Source organism: Myodes glareolus, chromosome 4 (genome assembly GCF_982192425.1).
Source record: "Myodes glareolus chromosome 4, mMyoGla1.1, whole genome shotgun sequence".
Lineage (NCBI taxonomy): Eukaryota > Metazoa > Chordata > Mammalia > Rodentia > Cricetidae > Myodes > Myodes glareolus.
This window is the reverse complement of record NC_142029.1, coordinates 103,661,820-103,683,853: the sequence shown is the minus strand read 5'-3', so window position 1 is coordinate 103,683,853 and position 22,034 is coordinate 103,661,820. Positions and strand designations below refer to the sequence as shown.

The 22,034-nt window shown below is 41.4% G+C and overlaps 1 protein-coding gene across 7 annotated transcripts in view; it reads left to right on the top strand.

The window, feature by feature from the left end:
* The window catches only part of Matcap2 (microtubule associated tyrosine carboxypeptidase 2), a 63,699-nt gene that overhangs the window by 28,858 nt on the left and 12,807 nt on the right, over window positions 1-22,034 (top strand). For 6 of the 7 annotated variants that reach the window (XM_085689812.2, XM_085689813.2, XM_085689809.2 and 3 more), the window contains one exon: window positions 7,647-8,341. In XM_085689812.2, coding sequence (XP_085545938.1) covers window positions 7,647-8,341 — 695 coding nt within the window. The remainder of the gene's footprint in view (window positions 1-7,646; window positions 8,342-22,034) is intronic. The other variant, XM_085689811.2, reaches the window with a different exon arrangement.

The following is a 22,034-nucleotide window of genomic DNA, read 5'->3' as shown; positions in this document are numbered from 1 at the left end:
TTTCTGTTCTTCTACAGTGAGAAGTCCGCAAAGCACTACAGAAGCCCTGATGGCGGTGGTGGTAGTGAAAGAGAGCATTGACCGTAACTTAACAACAGAGACAAATTTCTCCCCAGCTTTAGGAGAAAATTGTCCATAGCTATGCAGTCCAAGTCAGATCCTTCCCCTACATCCTCATCTCTCGCACCCCCCTTAATCTCCCACCCCTGTCATGTTGTCAGTTGCTCAACTCGTCATTTTCTCTCTAGACACCTCTTCTCTTGGGATGTTTGGTTAGTAGCTACTTATTCTTCATTTCGAAGAGCACTTTGTAAGGGAATTTCACTGCATACCAGACTCTCCTAGCATCCTGAAGTCACCTCCTTGAAGTGACTGCCACCGTTGCAGTCTCATAGTTGTTGTCCTGATGGCCTTCCCCAGCAACAGAACTGCTGACAGTGGGTTTGTTCCCCTCCTGCTTAGGAAAGGTAGCCTAGGGAGGGAGATACTGAGAAGAAAGAAAGAGGAGAAAATTGTTTGCTTGGACCTTGGTTTCTATTCTTTCTTTGTGCAGGGCAGAGGGAGTGTTGCTTTTAGATAGGTTCTCTTTCTAGCCCAGATTGGAACTCATTGTGTAACCTGGGCTGGCCTCCTTCTTTAGCACCCCCTAAGTGCTGGGATTACAAGCATAAGCCACAGAAGCCTAGGCTACTTTTGCTGCTTCTGAACTAATATAAATGTAACCATGCACTCCCTTGATCCAGCTTCCTTTATCCCGCTTTCTCTGATGTTCCTCAGCATTGTTACTTGCAACCTCAGTTTAATTTCCATGCAGACTACTCCAGCATTCTGATAAGTTAATACTGTTGATAGACATCATTTGAGCTTAAGTGATGAAATACTCGATAACATTAGAGTGTTTATCTTTGGACATTATGAAGTTTTTGTTTTGTTCTGTTTTACATCCCTTTTTGCAGCTGGGCTTCCTATGACAAATTAACCCAAGTTGACAGGTTTTATAAGTATTACTGAATCCTATGAAATTTTCATTTGGCTGGGAGTATAACTAAGTGGCAGAACCGCTATGTAGCATATTTAGGACCCCAGGTTCAAAACCTAGAACTGTAGTCAGAGGCAGATCTCTGAGTTCTAGGCCAGCCTGTTCTACATAAAGAGTTCCAGGCTAGCCAGGGTGACACGGTGAGATCTTGCACAAAGAAAAGTAGGGGGAAGTGGAGAGACAGCTCAGCAGTTAAGAGTGCTTTTTGCTTTTAGAGAACCAATGTTCAGTCCAACGTTCAGTACCACTGTGCCCACCACACCAGTCACTCAAGCTCCAAGAGATGTGACCGTCTCTTCTGGCATCTGAGGGTACCTGTGCACAAGTGGCATATATTTACTCAAACAGACAGAAGAACACGTTAAAGACAAAACAACAAAATGCTGAGCCAAAAAACAGGAAGATAGACCCAGAACAGAAAAACAAAAAGAGCGATTTTGTAGGCCAAAGTTGTTGACTTGGTGTTTTTCCACTGGGTGTTGCTTTCCTTGGTCTGTCTTCCAGCAAGGACCTTGTAAAATTCTGCTGAAACCTAACCATTCCCAGTAGGGGAACACTTGTTTATTGAGCAGTGGCCCTTCTCCCCCGTACTATTAGATAAGGAACAAGAGCCCCTGATGAGTTTAATGATTAGGCTGATATTACAAAGAGTCATTGAAAGAGCTGGGGATGAAGCCAGGAGTCCAAGTGTCCTTTTCTCGTGTTCTAGATACATCAGAAGCTTCCATCGTGTTGGGAAATTAAGTATATTTACCGGGGTGCTAATGCTGAGAAGTGATTCTAATGCCGTAATTACTGTTTATATTTTAAAATGGTCAACTAGTCTAGCTTGGTTATAGTAATGGGATGTGTGTACAGTGTACTGGTGTTGTACTCGACCTCCCCATCCTCTCATCCCTCTCTCATGCCCATGCCGTCCTCCTTCCAGGTCATCCCCTTCACTTCATGCTTTGTTGGCCTGTGGAGGGACACTTACAGGAATACGAGCAATTTACCAGTGACCACTAATGAAAATTTCTCTCCCTCCTCCAGCAACCATTGCTGTTTGATCTTATATAGGTCTTGTGTAGGCAGCCAGAGCTGCTCAGAGTTCATGGGTGCAGCAGCCCTCCTGTGCCCAGAAGACCCTACTTCACAGCAATCCACCCTATTTTCTGTCTCTTACAACCCTTCCACCTTCTTTTCTGCTGTGTTCCCTGAGTCCTTGAAGTGGGGGGGGGGGGCTGATACAGATGTCGTGTTGGGCTGACCATTCCATGGTCATGTATATGTAATTCTCTGTTAGACAATGTCTACTGCAATGAGGGCCAAGAGCTGTCCTGATCTATAGGATAAGGACAAGATTTATTAGGCAGTAAGATGCTATGGCCATTTAGCAAAATTACAGTAGCAGGTTCTTCCCAAGGGCATTCGACCTCCTCAGCCATAGGTTTGCAGTCACTCTAGGTTTTTAATGAAAGATCTGTGATTGGCTGAAATGCTCTGGAGGCAGGGGACAACTTGTGGGAACTGTTCTGTCTTTTGACTATGTGGGTTCCAGGAATCCAACTCAGGTTGACATGGTTGATGGCAAATGCCTTTACCCACGGCACATCTTGATGTCCCTTATAATTTTTGTTTGCTCTTTGAAGCACAGATTCTTGCTCTGTAGCTCTGGCTCACTTCTGACTATGACAATACTTCTGCCTCAGCCTCCCAAGTACTAGGATTAGATGTGTGAGCCACTAACAACGTGGGTTCTGTACTATTTAATACAGCTGAACTAGGGTCGGTGTGACTGGGAAATAAACTGTACATATCTTAGATGAGTTTCCTGCAGGACTGCTATGTGGGCCACTTGGCTGGATGCTGTGAGCTATCCAGTATTTGGCAGGACTGGCCTCACCATACGTTCTGGAAGACTCTAGAGCAGATGGAAGGAGGCCTCCAGTAGATCCTTACCAAGTGAACTGAAATGCCAGGATGCCTAGGGAGAGGAGTTCTGTCAGCACCCCTCTGTTACTTCCTACTCCTCCATAAAAATTTCTGCAGTTTTGTTTTTGCAAGCAGGATTGTTGTTTTTAATAGAACATCTTTTATTCTTTGCAGTTCCACGCATGTTAACAATCACATGGACTTGATTTTATGCACTTCCAGCTTCTCCCTCCTGCTCCTCCCAGACAATCCTGAAAGCAGTGGGGCTAAATAAAGACATTTTCATACAGGGCTAAACACAAGGGTAAGAGAGGCACTCAGAAGGAAGTAAAAACACACCTAAGAAAGCATTGGTATGGCTTCTCAAAGCAGAATCAAGGGAAGTAAGACCTACCCAAGTGTGGGTGTGGACTCTTCAAGGGAGAGGTGAGAGCTTTAATTTTTTTTAAATATTTTGTTTTATTTTTTGTAACCCAAGCTGGTCTCAAATACTGTGTAGTTTAAGATAACCTTGAACTAATGATCTCCTTCCCAAGTGTGCTGCAACATTGTTACATGGTGCTGGGGCACTGAATCCGAAGCTTCATCCAGAGCTTCATCCTTGCTAGATAAAGTAGGCTACATCTTTAGGCTCAGGGGTTTTTTTAAAAAGTACTCTGGAGTATAGTAATTCACTGTGTGGTCCTGGCTGGCCTGGAACTCACTATATAGACTAGGCTGGTCTTGAGTTTATAGAGATCTGCCTGCTTCTGCTTGGATTAAAGGTGTATGCCACCATACCCAGCCTTTTGAAAGTGGAAAAAAATTGTTAATTTGCAGGTCTGTAGTACTTTATGACTAAGTAAAATAAATGAGATAACCTGGGTCTTTAAAATTTCAGAATGTAATCTCAGCACTAGGGAAATGAGAATGCTGGCCTGGGCGGCAAATGACTTCCAGGCAAGTCTGGCTTCCACAGAGTGAGACCCTGCCTCGGAGAATAAAATAATAGAAATCAGTACAACATGCAGGTAGAAAACTACAAAGATGGGAGTTCTTCAGAGTAATTTTTATTAATTGGTTTTAGTGGCTTAACTTACTTTGATCCATGAGGATCGGACAGGAAAAAGAACTTGGTTACCTCCCTTTCCGTTCCAGGGTGCGCTTGATCCTACCCGGCTCCCCCATCTTCCAATCCCCATGTTACCCTGTCCTTTCTTTTCCTTTCGTGTCCATCTTATTGCCTTCCGTTGTGACCTCTTATCTCCTGAACTTGTGTCCTTTTAGGGAAATTGACATTGTTCCTCGGTGTTAGGAAAACCGCCTGTGTCCTGGTGCTCTGTAGCTCATTTGCCTTGCCAGCCCAGTTTTGATTATCCCTTGGCAACACCAAAATCTCACCCTCCTGGGAAACTGTTACCAGTCTATGATGAAAATGTTATTTGTCCTTTTACTTTTGGCTGATTGAATCTTTAACATCTTAAATTACTCCTTTGTCCAGTCTATAATATGACCCCATAAAACCTGCTACATCTAATTCATGTATATGAGCATTTTGTTTGCATGTATGTCTGTGTACCATGTGCATGCTGGTGCCCTTGGAGAACAGAAGAAGGCATTGGATCCCCTGAGACTGGAGTTACAGACAGTTGTGAGCTTCCATGTGGGTGTTGGGAATCAAGTCCAGGTCCTCTGGAAGACCAGCCAGTGCCCCTAACCACTGAGTCATCCATCCCTTCAGCCCCTCCACCTCTAACCCTTTGCATATAGTTACATTTGGCTCTTACAAATCCGTACTTTTACATTATCCTTTAGACACTAGAATTAAACTTTTACATTGCCTAAGAAATTTTATTTTGTTTTTTTTTTTTGTTTGAGTTGGGATCTCACATGATGCAGACTGACCAAAGTGACCAAGTCCTCTTGCCTTTACCTCCCCAGTCAGTACTGGAATTATAGACAAGAACTTTTAGTTAAAGGGTTTTTAGATATCTTACATGCCTGGAATGTCTATTGTCTACCTTTGACCTAGCATTGTTTCTTCACTGTAACCCATAAACTTCTACACTGTAAAAACTGACATTTCGCCAGCCCAGCTGTGGTGACACACGTTTATAATCACAGAACTTGGGAAGCCAAGGAAGAGGATCACTGTGAGTTTGAGGTCAGTCTAGGATGCATAGTGAGTTCTAGGCCAGCCTTGGCTAACAAGTGAGACGCTGTTCTACTTTGACATGATGGTGGTTTGGGATATTTCATTGTGTAGGTAACTGTCCTGTCAGGGACGTTTGCCACCATTCCTTGTCTCTACCCCTAACATTACAGGAGTGCCTGCCCCCCGTGAGATAACCATAACACCTCTTTTTTGTTTATTTTTCCAGATAGGGTTTCTCTGTATAGCCTTGGCCTAGAACTCATTCTGCAGACCAGGTTGGCCTCAAACTCACAGAGATCCACCTGCCTCTGCCCCGAGTCGTGGGATTAAAGGCATGCACCATCACCGCCCGGCCCATAATGCCTCTTTTAGCCATGTGCTGTACTGTTATTAAAAGATTTCTTAGGAATACCCTGTCTTCAGAGTCAGAAGTCAGGTGAAAGACGAGAGCTGTAATTAAGTGGTAGAGCGCTTACCTAGAGTGTGGAGACCATTGTCTCAGTCCCTAGCACTAGTGGGGAAAGCAGGCTGTGCACAGAACAATTTAAATATGCATTTGTGTAGAGGTTTATTAGAGATATATGCCCAATATGCCATTTGTGGAATAAAAAGATGATATAAATGACATAAATAACTTTTTGAGATAGGGTCTCATGTACCCCAGGTTATCCTAGAGCTCTCTGTGTAGATTGATCTTAGACTCTTGATCTTCAGCTTCTATTTCTGAAATGCTCGAATTCCACATGTGAACCACCATGCCCAGCTAACAGTTTGAAACTAGTACATGAACAGTAGTCTAGATGACTCTTAACTGTTTAAAGCATTTGTAAGACTTAAAGATAAAGTCTTCAACTTGCCATTTAAAATATTTGGACTTTTGTAATAACGATCATTTTTTTTTCTTTTTTGGCAACAGCATCTCATGTAGCCCAGACTGGCCTGAAAGTATGCAGCTAAGGATAACCTTGAAATTGTGATCCTCTTGCTTCTACCTTTCAAGTTCAGGAATTACAGGCACGTGCTACCACCACCTGCCCCCCCCCCAATTAAGTTTTTTTTTTGTGCTGGAGAAATAGCAAACATTCTGTCCCCAGCTCTCAATTATTAATGGTGATTGATCTTACTAAAACATTCTTAAACACATATATCATCAGTTGATTTTTTTCCTTTAAAACAGGTTTCACTATGGAGCCCTAGCTGACCTGGAATGCACTGTAGACCAGGCTGTCTCAAACTCATATATATCCACTGCCTCGGCTTCCCAAGCACTGGGATTAAAGGTGTGTGCCACTGCACCTAGCTGATTATCTCTCGAATCTTAATTTTTTTTTTCAAGTAGAAATGTATTGTTGTATAGATGGACTTTTCTTTTTGGGCCACCAGCTCACAAAAAAATGACAGAGACTTATTATTAATTATGAAAGCTCAGCCTTAGCTTAGGCTTGTTTCTAGCTAGCTCTTTTTTTGTTTTGTTTTGATTTTTTGAGACAGGGTTTCTCTATAGCTTTGGAGCTTGTCCTGGAACTAGCTCCCAGGCTGTCCTCGAACTCACAGAGATCCTTCTGCCTCTGCCTGCCGAGTGCTGGGATTAAAGGCGTGCACCATCTCCGTCAGGCTCTAACTAGCTCTTATAACTTAAATTAGCCCGTATTTTCTAATCTGTGTTCTTCCATGTGCTCGTTACCTCATCTCCATTATGTCCTTTTCCATTATTCCGCATCTGGCTCACCCCTCTGCTCTTCCTCCCAACGTCTTCTCTGCTCCAAAATCCTGCCTAGCTATTGGCCATTCAGCTCTTTATTAAACCAATCCAAGGGACACATCTTTGCAGCACACAGAAAGATTATTCACGACACTGCTGTGTTTGTATTTTGGGGGTTTTGCTTTTTGGAGTGGGTGTTTATTTGGTTTGAATTGTTTGTTTCTGTGTAGCCTGGTTTTCATGAAACTCCATCAACCGATCTTGAGCTCAGAGGACTGCCTGCCTCGGCCTGCCAAGTGCTAGGATTAAATGCATGTGCTAACATTGCCAGCTATTGTTTGTTTTTAAGATAAATAAGGTTTTTGTCTGTAACTCTGGACTGGAACTCACTAGTTAGACCAGGCTGGCCTCAGACCCCGGACAGTCCTTCTGCTTCAGTCCCCTGAATTCTGAGATTGCAGGTGGGAGGTGCCATAGCCAGCGTGTCTGCTTTTACTGGTGGCTGTCTTTGTATTTAGTTCCAAATGTCAAGATTGTGTTAACCTTGGGAGTGTCTTGGATGGTTCTTTGATATTATAAAATCTATCCTTGTGAAGTTCACAGTAGTTAGGTATTTAGAGTATTCTTATGCATTATTGCATGTGCTTTTAGACTTTGACCACATGCATAGCTTGAAGCTGAACAATTTGATATATAATTTATGGATCATAATATGACCTTTTAATATTTAGAATAGCTTTTCTAAAGATGTTTGCAAGTTATAAAACAGAACCTTCAGGATACTTTCCATCTAATAAGCAGTTTGCTTCACCTGGCATCTCTGTTGTTTCTTTGTTTTGGTTTTGTTTGTATCACAGAAAAGCTTCACTGGCCTGAGCATGAACTTGCTAAGAAGTCTGTTCTAAATGCAGAAGAGGCATTGATCATTGACAGCAGGAGAAGCTTTTCAAGTCTGTCCTCTGGAGTGCTCAAGGACACTTTTACAACTGGAACCAGTAGTTACAATGTTCTACTACAAAGCAAGGAGGAGAGAAAGCACCATTCACAAAAGCAATTTTCCTCCGCCTTCTCCAAAAGACATAGAAAGCCCAGCAAATCTCCTAATTCCTCTCATAGTAAAGATTCTCACAGGATGACAGCCCTGGTGCCTGTGACCAACAGTGGTACTTGGTACTGCCTGGAGAGGCAGTCCTCTGTTTTTGTCCCTAGTCCAGTACCAAGTCCTGTAAAGTTTACCCGTGGTATCTCTGTTACAGGGAGCGGCCTTGCACTGCCACCTAAACCGAAAAGCAAGGTGAGCCGCCGCAGTGTCACCCCCGTCCCAAAGCCCAAGCAGCAGCCTCAGCTGTGTAGAAGCTTTGAGAAGGGAGAAGAGCTTACTGGGAAGAAGCTCTGTATCCTTACTGCCATAAAGCCCACCAACCTGGAGAAAGAAAAGTTGCGGTTCTTCAAGTCGGACTATACTTACAACCCTCAGTTTGAATATGCCAACCCTGCTCTGCCTGGTGTGTTAGCCAAACACAGCAATGCCTCTGACCGATTTCTTAAGCAGGTAAAATGCCACTTCTGTAGTAGTGTCTCGTGGTTATGTAGCTAAAGCAATTATCTACCATTTTATAAGCAAAAAGAGATACCTTACTATCCTCTGTGATCAACTACCACCAAGGATGGGTAACTATGTGATAAGAAATCTGCAGGTGAGTGTTTTTGTTCATGTTTTTGGTCCATGAGAACTGTGTTGCACTAATCAAACTATACAAAGACACTGTGTTCTGTGACTAAAAGATACTATACTTGGGAACCACTTCTGATTCTGTGCTTCTCTTTGGAAGTTGTGAACTTGCAGGCTAGGTAAACTTTACTGTTTGTTTTCTAGTCAGCTTTTCCCCCTTGGGGTACAGGAGATCAAACCCAGGGTCTTGTACACGCTAGGTAATTGTTCTACCACCACCATCCTTCACAGACACATCAGGGACAGGATCTAGTAACCCAGGTTAGCCTCAGATTTGCAGCGTGGCTGACGTGAGCCTTGAACTCCAGATCTTCCTGCTTCCACCTCTCAAGTGCTGGAATTGGGTTGGTGAGATGGCTCAGCAGGTATTGGTGTCCGCCACCAAGTCTTACAACCTCAGATCAGCCGATCTCCAAGATCCATAAGGTTAGGGGGGAGAGAACTGGCTCCTGCAGACTGTCCTCTGACTCCTTGTGCATGTGTGCACCACTCTCACGTACAATATTATTAAAAGTAAATAAAATCTAACTCCTGGGGTTACAGCAGTGTGTTATCATACATAGCTTATAAAGCGTTTTAAAATTCCTAAAAATGATTTTTAAATGATACATAAAATATGCTATGTATTTTCCTTGGTAAAAGCACTCTCTTACTCTTGGCTTTGTATTTTTCAGTGAGGCTCACCCTTCTGTTTGTTGTTCAGACAGGATTTCAGGTGGCCCAGCCTGGCCTAGAGTTCCCCAGTAGGGAAGTGACCTTGACCTTCTCTCAAAAGATCTGCTTATCTTTGGGGGGAGGGGTGATTCAAAACAGGGTTTCTCTGTGTAGCTTTGGAGCCTGTCCAGGAACTCACTCTGTGACCAGGATGGCCTTGAACTCACAGAGATCCTCCTGCCTCTGCTTCTCACAACGTAAAAGCAGACAAACAGAAAAGACCATGACCGAGTGCTGGGATAAAAGGCCTGTGTCACCACCCAACCTGTCTGCTTACTTTTTGTGGTGTTGGGGATCAAACTCTGGACTTCATCCTCTACCAACTGAGCTACATTCCAAGCCGACTTTGCTGTTATTTTTAGTTGACAGTGACTCCTATGCCCCTCATTTTTTGTCGAGAATGTTACTTAATCAACTTTGATTTTTTTTTTTTGAGACAGGGTTTCTCTGTAGCTTTGGAGCCTGTCCTGAAACTAACTCTTGTAGACCAGGCTGGCCTCAAACTCACAGAGATCTGCCTGCCTCTGCCTCCTGAGTGCTGGGATTAAAGGCATGCGCCACCACTGCCTGGCCATAAATTTAAATTTTATAATTGTAAAAATATTATTTATTTATTTCCCCTCAGTGCTGAAAATGCCAACTGAGATTTATGTACCACTATCTGAAGCCCGGTATACAGCATCCCACTGCATTGTGCAGGAAAGTACCATTTCACATCAAAATGAATTCTCTATCATTTCTTTGGAAGGCAGTTGACACTGGCTGCCCTGAGGCTCTACTGTATTCACGTTAACCCACTTCCATCTGCAGTAATTGAATGTATTTGAATTGCCCTAGGTTTCTAAATAGCACCAGTAATCCTAGCTGGCTTGTACCTTAAATACCACAAGTGGGGAAATGGCACTTTACTTTTTAAGGCACTTTAATCAAATTGAAAGAAAAATCACAGAATGTAGAAAACTATGATTGAAATCCTATTCAGGATCTGAGTGAGTTATAATATGAAGTCACACATCTTCCCCTGCCCAGCCCTGAAAACGCTTTAGTTTAGGAAAAGGCCTCCAGGACTCAGCAGCAGTATCATGAGCCTCCTAATCTGGGCACTTCTGAGGCAGTCTCTCTACTGTTGGAGGACGACTATGGTCCTGAACTGGAGAGCAGTCAACCTACCAGAGTGGGCCAAGGTGGCAAACAAACTCTGACCATTCCCATTGGTCTCCCTGTCAGTGGTCGAGGAATTCCGGGACTAAGTCACCAGGGTGTCCAGTTTGGGCAGCCAGGACAGAGTTTGGTGAGCCCTGTCTAGATGGGCTAGAAACTGGGGTAGCTTCAGTCTTCCTGCTCTTGGATATATTTAAACTTTCCAGAAACCTAGGCGTGGGTGTGGTGGTCCAGACTTTTAATCTCAGAGGCAGAGGCAGGCAGAACTGTGTGAGTTCCAGGACAGCCAGGACTAAGTAGTTGAAGGCCAGCCTGGTCTACACAGTGAATTCCATGACAGCCTGGTCTACGCAGTGAGTTCCAGGACAGCCAGGACTATGTAGAGAGACCAAGAAACCCTGTCTTAAAAAATAAAAGAGAAAAAAAAACCCAAGTTTTTAAATTACACCTCTCTCCAGATGACACATTTTTCTATTTAGATGATCACAAATCTTTTACACATACCTCAACATAATAAGGCTTTCTAATAGGTTATTTAGAGATTACTATGTCCCTTGGAAATTTTATATACTACATAGGAGAAGTGGGGTCATTTCTTAACCTCATAACAAAAAGGATTCTCTTGCATACCAGAGTTCTGGTTTCTCTACATGTTCATCAGCTTTTGTTGTGTTGTTGTCCTGTTCTTGTTTTTTCCTATAGTCAGCCTAACGGGTATGAAGTATTTTCTCTTCATTTTTTGAAGGCGTAAGTCACAGACAATCCCACACCAGTTTGGAATTATGATTAATATAATGGTTATTTATTCAAAGGGGAAAAAACTTACAGATTACCGTCCCAGACAACAGCCCCTCCGCGCGAACAGGAAAGGAGTCCAGGGGCCGGAAACGGAGCCGGAAGACAAAGAGAGAGTGGAGGACAGCCGCTGCTTTTTTTAAAGGGAGAGACCACGCCCCAATGGGCTGGTAACTCAGCGGCGATTGGCTGAAGGAGCTGAAGGAACTCCCACAGCATCTCCCCCTTTTGTTTAAGTAAGAGAGTTCTAAGCCTACTACGCAATTATATACAATAAGTACAAACCTACGAAATTATATACAATAAATACAAATATCCTATTCTAACTAGCTTAAGTCTTGTATAACAAATAACTTGGCCAAGTCATGAAAGGAAAGTAACTACATTTATATAATCTTCAATCCCATCGAAGATCTGAGAAGGGAAATAATGTTATCTGAGTAATTAGGAAGTGCAATCAAACAACTTCCAGAACATGTAACAAATCGCAGAGACAACTGGCTACCTGGACAAACACCCAAAGTCACATTTGCAGCGTTGAAGCAACCAACTTTGGCTAAGGCCTGATGTAACTGACATACCATTTTCAAAGGCAAGAAACTTCAAAACTATCTTACCCTGTCTTGGCAGGATATGACAGTCTTGTTTTATCCATTTACGGATATTCTGTAACTCTGTCAGTAGTTGAGGTATGAGCATTTCTTTACCCAAAGGCCAGTTCTGCCAAGAAGAAAGGCTCCAGGTGGAGTGTCTTTGGTGCTCAACATTCTCTCGGGCATAGATCAGTGTTGCCAGGAGTGATTGTGTCTCCCTACCATAGAACTCTGAATTAGATTAAAGGCCATTTTCTACAGCTCTTTGAAGAGGTTGAAGATTATCTATCTATACTGAATATAATCTCTATATATCTAAAGAACCTGATTAGTCTAATTATAAATGACAAACTTAGATGACTGTTGATCTATATAATTCTCAATATCTATCTAACTTAAAGACTGAGATAATAAACAAGTGTGCAATAAATGAGGACAATGAGACCTCCAAATATAAACAATGTGCAAGTATACATTGCAATATGGTAAATATATATCAATACATAAACAATATATAAGTATCTTAATCAGAGGTAGAAGTGTACAATGCAATATGGTAAATATACATATATCAATACAATATATATATACAAATACATAAAAATGTTTTAAACAGAGGTAGAAGCATGAAGCATGCATGCATAAAATAGTCAACATAATTTAACTTTGTATCAATATATAAGAATCGATACCAATATGTTTGTCTAAAAGCAATAACTCACAAGTACAAATCTATTTATCCCATAATCCAATTATCCCTCCTTTTTTTTTTTTTTTTTTTTTTTTTTTTTTTTTTTTTGGATTCCTGTGCTTATAAAATTCCTCCCCCAACCCTCAACCGTATACTAATTATAACCAACCCCTAAATGATGTCCCTAAACCCAAGGACAAACTTTATTGGGAGAGGGGACGTCGTTCTCTAGAATTACTTCCAGCTGTCATGGGGGCGACGTTCTTTCTGGGGGATCCTGTGAAAGTAAAATGATGGTTAAATTTCAAGATCAATGTCTTTTAAAATTGCAAATAGTCTCTGAGTATTTTGTGGAGGTCTGGCCAGAATGTTGTACAAGATGTGCACCATTTCAGCACGTTGGAACCGTCTTGTGCAGCTGGTACCCAAAACAGGTCTTGTAGTAGCGCTATCAGTATCATGACGTCATATCAACCAGGTGGAGTTGTTGTTATGGGGCCCCATCTTCTTCCTGGAAACTTCAAATGTCACTGTAGGAAAAACTCATTGTTCATTGTGGAAAACTTAAACATTAATTATATAGACATATACATGAATACCTATATTCAATGAGAGACATGATAGATATATTTAATGAAGGTATGATAGATATGAAGAAAAGTAAAGATGTTTTCTAAACTCATATTTCTTTCTGTCCCATATCATGGCTCTTGACATGAGACAGAAACTCCAGAAACTCTGGGTTTTTCTTTAAACAACAGGCTTGGAATTAGAGAGGGACTGAGCCAGAGTCCAACTCTAAAACCAGCTCTATAAATTTAGAAATATGATTTAGTATATGGTACTTACAGAACCTATTCAGTTTTCTTGATAGTCCCTATTGGGCCGTTATTTTCCATCTGTCAGTATTCAAATATCCAGGGTCCCTTGAACTTTTCAAAGATCAGTGTTTTCCTGTGGAGATAAGAACAGAACCCTGCCCCCATTCTATATGCTTTTCTTACCACCTGTATGGTTATCATCATTGTAGATGCTGTCATTTCTCCTTTCCAAGAGGTTTCTCCTCTTCAAATCGAACCTTTATTAATTTTGATGGTATCCACAATTTTTCTTCTCCTGTGGAAACAAGAGCAAAACCCCTTCCCCAACGTAGCACATCTCCTGGCTTCCATTGAGAGGTCAGCACGTCTTTGAAATAAACAGGTTGGTTTAGTTCAGAAGTTTTTTCCATTATCCAATGCCTCTCTGCTGCTGTTGTTCCTTTCTCATTAGCATTAAGAAAATTCAAGGTTAATAAAGCATTATGCAATCTATTTCTGGGGGTATCTTTCGTCCCTTTCTGTTTGTTTAGCATATCCTTTATAGTACGATTTGATCTTTCTATAACTGCCTGACCTGTAGGATTATTTGGTATACCTGTAACGTGTTTTATATTATAATAAGCAAAGAAGCGTTTCATTTTCTTAGATACATATGCTGGACCATTGTCTGTCTTTATCTGTGCAGGTATACCCATGATGGCCATAACTTCCAATAAATGTGTGATTACCGAATCAGCCTTTTCTGAGCTCAGGGCAGTTGCCCATTGAAAACCTGAATACGTGTCTATGGTGTGGTGTACATATTTTAATTTACCAAATTCCATAAAGTGGAACACATCCATCTGCCAGATTTCATTCCTTTGAGTACCCTTTGGGTTACTCCCTGCAGGCAACGGTGTTTGATTATAGAAAGAACAAGTAGGACATCTCTTTATAATGTCCTTAGCTTGTTGCCATGTAATGGAAAACTCTTTCTTTAAGCCTTTACTATTGACATGATGTTTTTTATGAAATTCTGAGGCCTGCAGAACGCTTCCAATCAATAATTGGTCAATTTCAGCGTTACCTTGTGCTAGAGGCCCAGGCAGACCGGTATGGGACCGGATGTGTGTTATGTACATTGGACAAAGCCTATTCCTAATTATGTCCTGTACCTCGATAAACAATGAAGTCAACTCTGTGTCATCTGGTATGAATTCAGCGGTTTCAATATGCAAGATAACTCTTTCTGCATATTGTGAATCTGTAACTATATTAAGAGGTTCTTTAAAATCCCTTAGCACCATAAGAATGGCATATAATTCTGCCTTCTGGACAGAATTATAAGGGCTTTGTTCCACCTTACTCAATTCTTCCGATTTATAACCTGCTTTCCCTGATTTATTTGCATCGGTATAAAATGTCCGAGCTCCAGTTATTGGAGCATCACGTACAATTCTAGGAAGAATCCAAGAAGTTCTCTTTATGAGGTTAAGTCTATCACTTTTGGGATAGTTGCTGCTAATTTCTCCCAAAAAATTAGCACAAGCTCTTTGCCATGGTTCATTATCTTCCCATAACTTTCTTATTTCCTCAGTAGTAAAAGGCACTATAATTTCTGCTGGGTCTATACCTGCTAGTTGACGAAGTCTCAGTTTACCTTTTATAATTAATTCTGAAACCTTTTCTACATAAGTTTTTAATTTTTTACTTGGTTTATGAGGTATAAATATCCACTCTAAAATAATATCTTCCCTCTGCATTAAAATCCCTGTAGGAGAAATTCTGGAAGGCAGTATGACTAGGATGGAACTAAGATTCGGGTTGACCCTATCCACATGTGCCTCCTGTAATTTTTCCTCAATCATTGTCAGTTCCTTTTCTGCTTCAACTGTCAATTTTCTGGGACTATTCAAATCCTTATCACCATCTAAGGTTTTGTTTAAATGAACTATTAGATCAGGTGTTATCCCAACAGCTGGTCGTAGACTGGAAATATCTCCTAACAATCTTTGGAAGTCATTAAGAGTCCGTAACCGGTCTCTCCTAATTTGTGCCTTTTGTGTTCGAATTTTCTCTAACCCTATTCTGTAGCCTAGGTAATTAATAGAATCTCCTCTTTGAATCTTTTCAGGGGCAATTTGTAATCCCCACCTAGGCAAAACTTTCTTTACTTCTTCAAACATACTTTCCAAAGTATCTTTATTTGAATCAGATAATAAAATGTCATCCATGTAATGATAAATTATGGACTTGGGAAATTGCTTACGAATTATTTCCAGTGGCTTATTAACAAAATATTGACACAATGTGGGACTATTGAGCATCCCCTGTGGGAGGACAGTCCATTGATATCTCCTAGTAGGCTGAGAATTATTATAAGTAGGCACTGTGAAGGCAAATTTTTCTCTATCCTTTTTTTGCAAAGGTATAGTGAAAAAACAATCTTTCAAATCAATAACTATAAGAGGCCATCCTCTTGGTAATAGAGAAGGCAAAGGAATTCCAGATTGTAGCGGACCCATAGGCTGAATTACCTTGTTGACAGCTCTTAGATCTGTCACCATTCTCCATTTACCAGATTTCTTTTTTACAACAAACACAGGAGAATTCCAAGGGCTGGTTGATTCTTCAATATGGTTAGCATCTAGTTGCTCTTGTACCAGCTGTTCCAAAGCCTGTAACTTATCTTCAGCTAGAGGCCACTGCTTGATCCATATTGGCTTCTCAGTTAGCCATTTTAAAGGTAGGGCTGTTGGTACCTCTAAAGGTTTGCTATTGGCTGTGTGTTCTTGTACAGCCTGAATGGCTGGTGACCTTTTTCCATAATACCTCATTATATCCTTCCCAGAATTGTGAGTTCCTGGAACTACAGGAATGTTAATCTGGGTATTCCATTGCTGTAGCAGGTCACGGCCCCATAAATTTATTGCAATATTTGCTATATATGGCCTTAATCTTCCTATTTGCCCTTCAGGCCCTATGCATTCCACCCATCTTGTGCTTTGTTTTACACGAGATAGGGTTCCAATTCCCAGGAACTGAACATCTACCTCATGAAGAGGCCAATTCGGATGCCAGGATTCTGGAGTAATTATACTTACATCCGCACCTGTGTCTAATAAGCCTTCAATAAAAATGCCATTTATACAGACTCTTAGCTTTGGTCTTTGATCGTTAATATACGTTTGCCAAAATATACGTTTACTCTGTCCTCCTGAATTTTTTGACTCATTCTCCACATGTAATTCATCATTTAGACCAGTATTACTTTTTACGGCAGACATTGGAGTTTTTAATTTTCTTGGTGAGACACATTTTCGACTGTAACTGGGAATGACTGGGCCACTTTTGGCTTGGGGGCCTGCGAGAGGCCCCTCAAGGAGTTTCCCGATGGTATCGGGTTGCCTTGTCTGTCTGTTGTTGACCTGCATTCGTTGGACCAATGTCGGCCTTTACCACATCTTCTGCATATACCTGAAGGCTGAGATCTCCTACTTTTGTCATTCCCAGAGGAGATATTATTCCTAGGATTTCTTTGCCTGCAATCCCTTTTCAGATGTCCTAATTTACCACAATTAAAACACCTGGTAGTTTGATGTCTCCTCATAGCTTTGGAAATCGCTTCTCCTACCCAGGATTCATCGTTATAGCTAAACATCTCAACATTCATTGTATGCTGTATCCATTCTTCCATTGGTGCTGATCTAGATCTTAAAGGCCCAATTATCTTTTTACATTCAGTATTTGCATTTTCAAAAGCTAGAGATTCAAGAAGTATTCGTCTAGCTTCTGGGTCTGTTACCCCTATGTCCAGAGCCTTAATTAATCTTTGCACAAAGTCAGTAAAGGGTTCTCTCTGTCCCTGCCTAACCCTGGTATATGATTCGACCCTTTTTGCTGGATCTTGTATTCTATTCAAAGCATTCAAGGCTGCTTTGTGACATAAGGACAGCACTTCTTCATCATAAAGAGCTTGGACCTGTGGATCAGCATATGCTCCTACACCAAGAATTTGATCTTGGGAAACCTCCACACCTTTTGCTCTTCCTTGCTGTTCCATATGTTTGGATTCTTCTCTGAAATAAATTCCAAACATCAAGGAAGGCCCATCATCTAAAACTGCAGACACTAGCTGAGAGAAATCATGGGGGGTAGCTCTGACATTAGAAGCCCAAGTCCTTATCATTTCCTTAACAAATGCAGAGTGCAAGCCAAAGTTAACGACAGCTTGCTTAATTTCTTTTAAATCATTCATTGCTATTGGTGTCCATCTAGCTTCTTTAACTCCCTTTGAGCCTTTGGAAGTTAACCCTTTGTCAGAATAAATTACAGGGTATGTTGTTAGGACCCTGGGTAAGCCAGTTCTAACAGCTGGTGGTGGCATTGTATCCTGTCCTTGTGCCTTCTTACTCTGTTCACCAGCTCCAATAGTTTCTTCAATCATTTCTAATCTTTTTATCATTGTATCCCTTAAATCCTGAATCTCCTGACCTACCCGTGTTTCTAGTAATTTCACTAAGGTATCAGTTTTTTGGTTCCCATTCTGGAGGTTCATTCCATCTGTTACCTTATCAAAACTTTGTGGTAACATCTGAACGTCAAATTCAACAGCCTGTACCCTTTCAGGTAACTTCCTAATACCCTTGGACATGGAGTCTATCATAGTATCCACTTGTTCAGATAACCCCTGATTTTCAATAATTTTAATCCTTTCAACTAGTTGTTCAATATTAGTCCGTAAAAATCGTATCTTTCTTAATGATAAAATATTGAAAAGAAAACTGAAACCTAGTAACAAGTAAATTAATATATTCCCATAGTCATATAAACCTTGCATGACATAATCCATTGTATTAATAAAGAAAACAGTAAAATTGGCGTTGGAAACAAAAACTGCCATATTACCTCTTGTCTAGTTGGTGGCGCTGTTGCCAAGTTGCGACTAGAACCACTGCAAAGGTGACTTAAACAGGTCCTGTTTCAGTGTCTGCCTTAGTATTTGTTAAAAACTAGGAAATATAAGTTGCTCAAGAAAGAAAGTTTAATTAAATCAATTCCATACACGGAACCAGAAACCCAGAATCCAGGGGTAGAAAAGAGCAACCCGGAAGCCGCGTATGCCTCCACGTGACCGAGTCGTTCTGATTCACGCCACTAAAGCGCCGCACTTACAAGGGAAATTTGAAAACAACTCAGAAAAGAGCAAACCAGGCAGGCAGAGACTGTCCCGAGCCTGTGGAGCTTGGGAGGCGTGGGGTTTAACTGAACTGCTGGCTCCACACACAGGGCACAGGCCGCAGCTGAGGGAGGTCTCGTGACTAGCCGAGCTGGTAGCAAGCAGTTGAGTGGGGGGGAAGGGGGGGTTCTACAACCAAACGTGGGGCGCCAGATGAAGGCGTAAGTCACAGACAATCCCACACCAGTTTGGAATTATGATTAATATAATGGTTATTTATTCAAAGGGGAAAAAACTTACAGATTACCGTCCCAGACAACAGCCCCTCCGCGCGAACAGGAAAGGAGTCCAGGGGCCGGAAACGGAGCCGGAAGACAAAGAGAGAGTGGAGGACAGCCGCTGCTTTTTTTAAAGGGAGAGACCACGCCCCAATGGGCTGGTAACTCAGCGGCGATTGGCTGAAGGAGCTGAAGGAACTCCCACAGCAATTTTTCATATTTTAGAATTCCTGTCTATATGCCATCAGTAAGAAATTTGCTTACTTTTTAAAGAATCTAGGCCTTGGAGAGATGGTTCAACGGTTAAGAGCACTGTATCCTCTTCAGTTCCCAGCATCCACATGGTTACCATTGAAAACTCCAGTTCTGGGGTCTGATGCCTTCTTCTGGCCTTTGCAGGCACAAACACACACGCGATGCACAGATACATGGAGGCAAAACACATTAAAAATATTTTTTAAAAAAAACTTAAAAAAGAAGAAAATGTAAATGTTGTCTGGAAAATGTGATAGATTTATTTCTAATTATAAAATTGAGCTGCCTCTGAGACTTGTTGACTGGTACATTTTGACTTGTATTGATGCTCTGCATCCCACATCTGTATTGAGAATGTGGACACACAGGAAAATAGACCCCAATGTGATACATACATCTGCAATCCCAACTTGGGAGACAAAGACAGGAGGGTTAGGAGTTCGAGGCCAGTCTTAGCTACAGAAAACTGTCTCCAAGAGAGGAAGGAAAACAGGAAAGCCTGGCCCTCTTCTTCTGTTCAGTCATGCTCTTTACCTTTCGATTCTGGGGGTAGAGATTCTAACATTCAGAATTACTGATGACAGAAAGAAGCAAGATTATTTTTTGAGTGTCTAGTAGATATTAAATACTATCTCCATATAAACCACATACGATGGACTTTATCTTTTTAAAGACATGGTCTTCTGTAGCTAAGGTTGGCTTCAAACTCACTAACAGAGAATACCCGTGAAGTTCTGATCTCCCCAGTGCTGGGATTACAGACCCCTGTCTGTCTGTCTGTTTTTATTTAATGCAGTACTGTATCAGACCTGAGACTCCATGCTTACCAGGCAAGATGTATCTGCAGTCCCAACTGTTGATGTTAAATATTTTAGCAAGCTTTCTGGAAACATCAGTGTAACCCTATATAATATTGCTGCTATGGTGGTGTTGGACAAGGCAAGATGGGGTGGAGGAAATGATGTTCTGCTGTGTCCCTCTTGAGCACATACCACTATTTGTACTTATTCTTTGACAGGGTATCAAATATAAGGAACACCTGTGTAGTAAGCAGATAACCACATCCTAAGTACATGCTTTAAAAAAGACCCTTATAGGAGTAATAAAGGAAAAATTAAAATATATGGAAAGGAAAACATTTGAAAGCATAAGCATAAATTACAACAAAAAAAGTCAAACTTCTTTTAGGTCTGTCTCTCCAATACAGAGGGGACACTCGCTCTCTTCTGCGGTGTTTAAAGCCCAGTTCCCACACTCTTCACTGTTTGATAGTAGATGATGTACCCAGTAGACTGGAGTATGTAAAATGCCCTTGTTGATTTGGCTTTAATTATTGCTAATTTGTACTTTTAGTCATCTTAGTTGTCACACAAAGCAATCAGCCCATGGGGACTCCTGTGCTCTTCCTACAGTTCTGCATAGTTCTTGCACTTTACTGTGTTTGAATCACCTGGGGACCTTGTTTCAAAAGCAGAGTTTGAAAGCTGGCACGCTGTCCCACACCTTTAATCCCAGCACTCAAGAGATCAGTCTGATCTGTAAACATTGAGTCCCCGTCTCGAAACACTACCACCACCAAAACAAAAACAAACAAGCCAAACCCAGGTTCTGATTTAATAGGCTTAAAGATGAGCAGTAAGGTCTACATTTCGGGACAGCCTGGCTACTCCAGTCTCTGCCCTTGGCCACGCTGAATAACAAGGCTTTCAGGAGTAATTTGTCTTGTAACTTTCTGATGCCTTCCTAGTTCGTTAGGGATGTATCTATGCGTTGCTACACTTGTGGTGTGATTGTCCCCTCTTGGTATGACATGTCAAGTGCATTGTTTAAAGTGCACATAAAGAATGGAACCACAGCAGTGATGATGTAATAGGTGACTGACGACAAAGGTTGATGTATTTTCTCAACTATGACGTAGATTGTCATTGTTATTACACCCACCACTGAGGAAGTGGAGTCACACTTGAGTGACTGGTCACAGTGACACACCTAGAATATGGGAGACAGCCTGGCAGCACAGGGCATGTACTGACCTTGTAACTGTTTCTCAGTTAGTTCCTTTCCAGTCCATAAGAGCTCAGAAATTAGATTTCTTTTCATAGATTTTCTTAAAAGATTTCTTTTTATGCATCTGTGTGGTTTTAAAGAGATGTGTTTATTTTTATGTGTATGGGTGTTTTCCCTGTATGTTGGTAAGTCCACTTCATGCATGGATGCCTGTGGAGGCCAGAAGAGAATGTTACATCCCCTGGGACTATAGTTACAGACCATGTGGGTCGCTGTGTGAGTGCCGGGAGCCAGGCTGGGGACTCTCAAGAGCAGCCAGATACAGGGGAATTTTTTTCCTTCCCAAAAGATCTTTGAAGAACAGGTTTCTTCTGACTTATATTTTTCTATCCTGTGGTTCTCTTGGAGGTTCTGATGATTTGTCCTTATCACCAGATTTTTAATAGTCTTCACCTTTTCTGTGTGTGTTGGGAAAAGGTCTTGACCTTTTAGGGTGATGGGAAGCAGATGATACGTTGCTCTGGATGAAAGCCGGAAGGATTTTAAGACTGTGATTTTTGTTTTACTGTCACTATTTTTTTTTGTCACCAGAATAAAAGTAGCTTTTGGCACTTAAGTACTCTTTCGTTCTTGTGGTCTGATGTCTGTATTTCTGACCAGCACTTTTGCTTGCCTTTTGAATAAAATTTCCTTGTTACTTTTCACAAAACAAAGCAAAACAATAAAAGATGCATGCAAGTGGAGCACAGACATCCATGCAGGCAAACACCCATAACATAGAATAAATAGATGAATAAATGCATTGTAAGCAGATTTTATAGGTTGTTACAGAGGACTGGTTACTTTGTATGTTTTTAAATTTTGAAGGACTTTTTTCCTTTATCTAAATGGTATGTATAGCCCATTAACTGGTCTAGAGACATACTTTATTTATATTGGAGTTCTTCCAAGCCACGATATATCTTGTCCAGGAGCCAGAACCCTCTTTGTCCAGCTTTTCCTAGCAGCAGGTATAGGCATGATGTGCGGTTTTTAGCCAC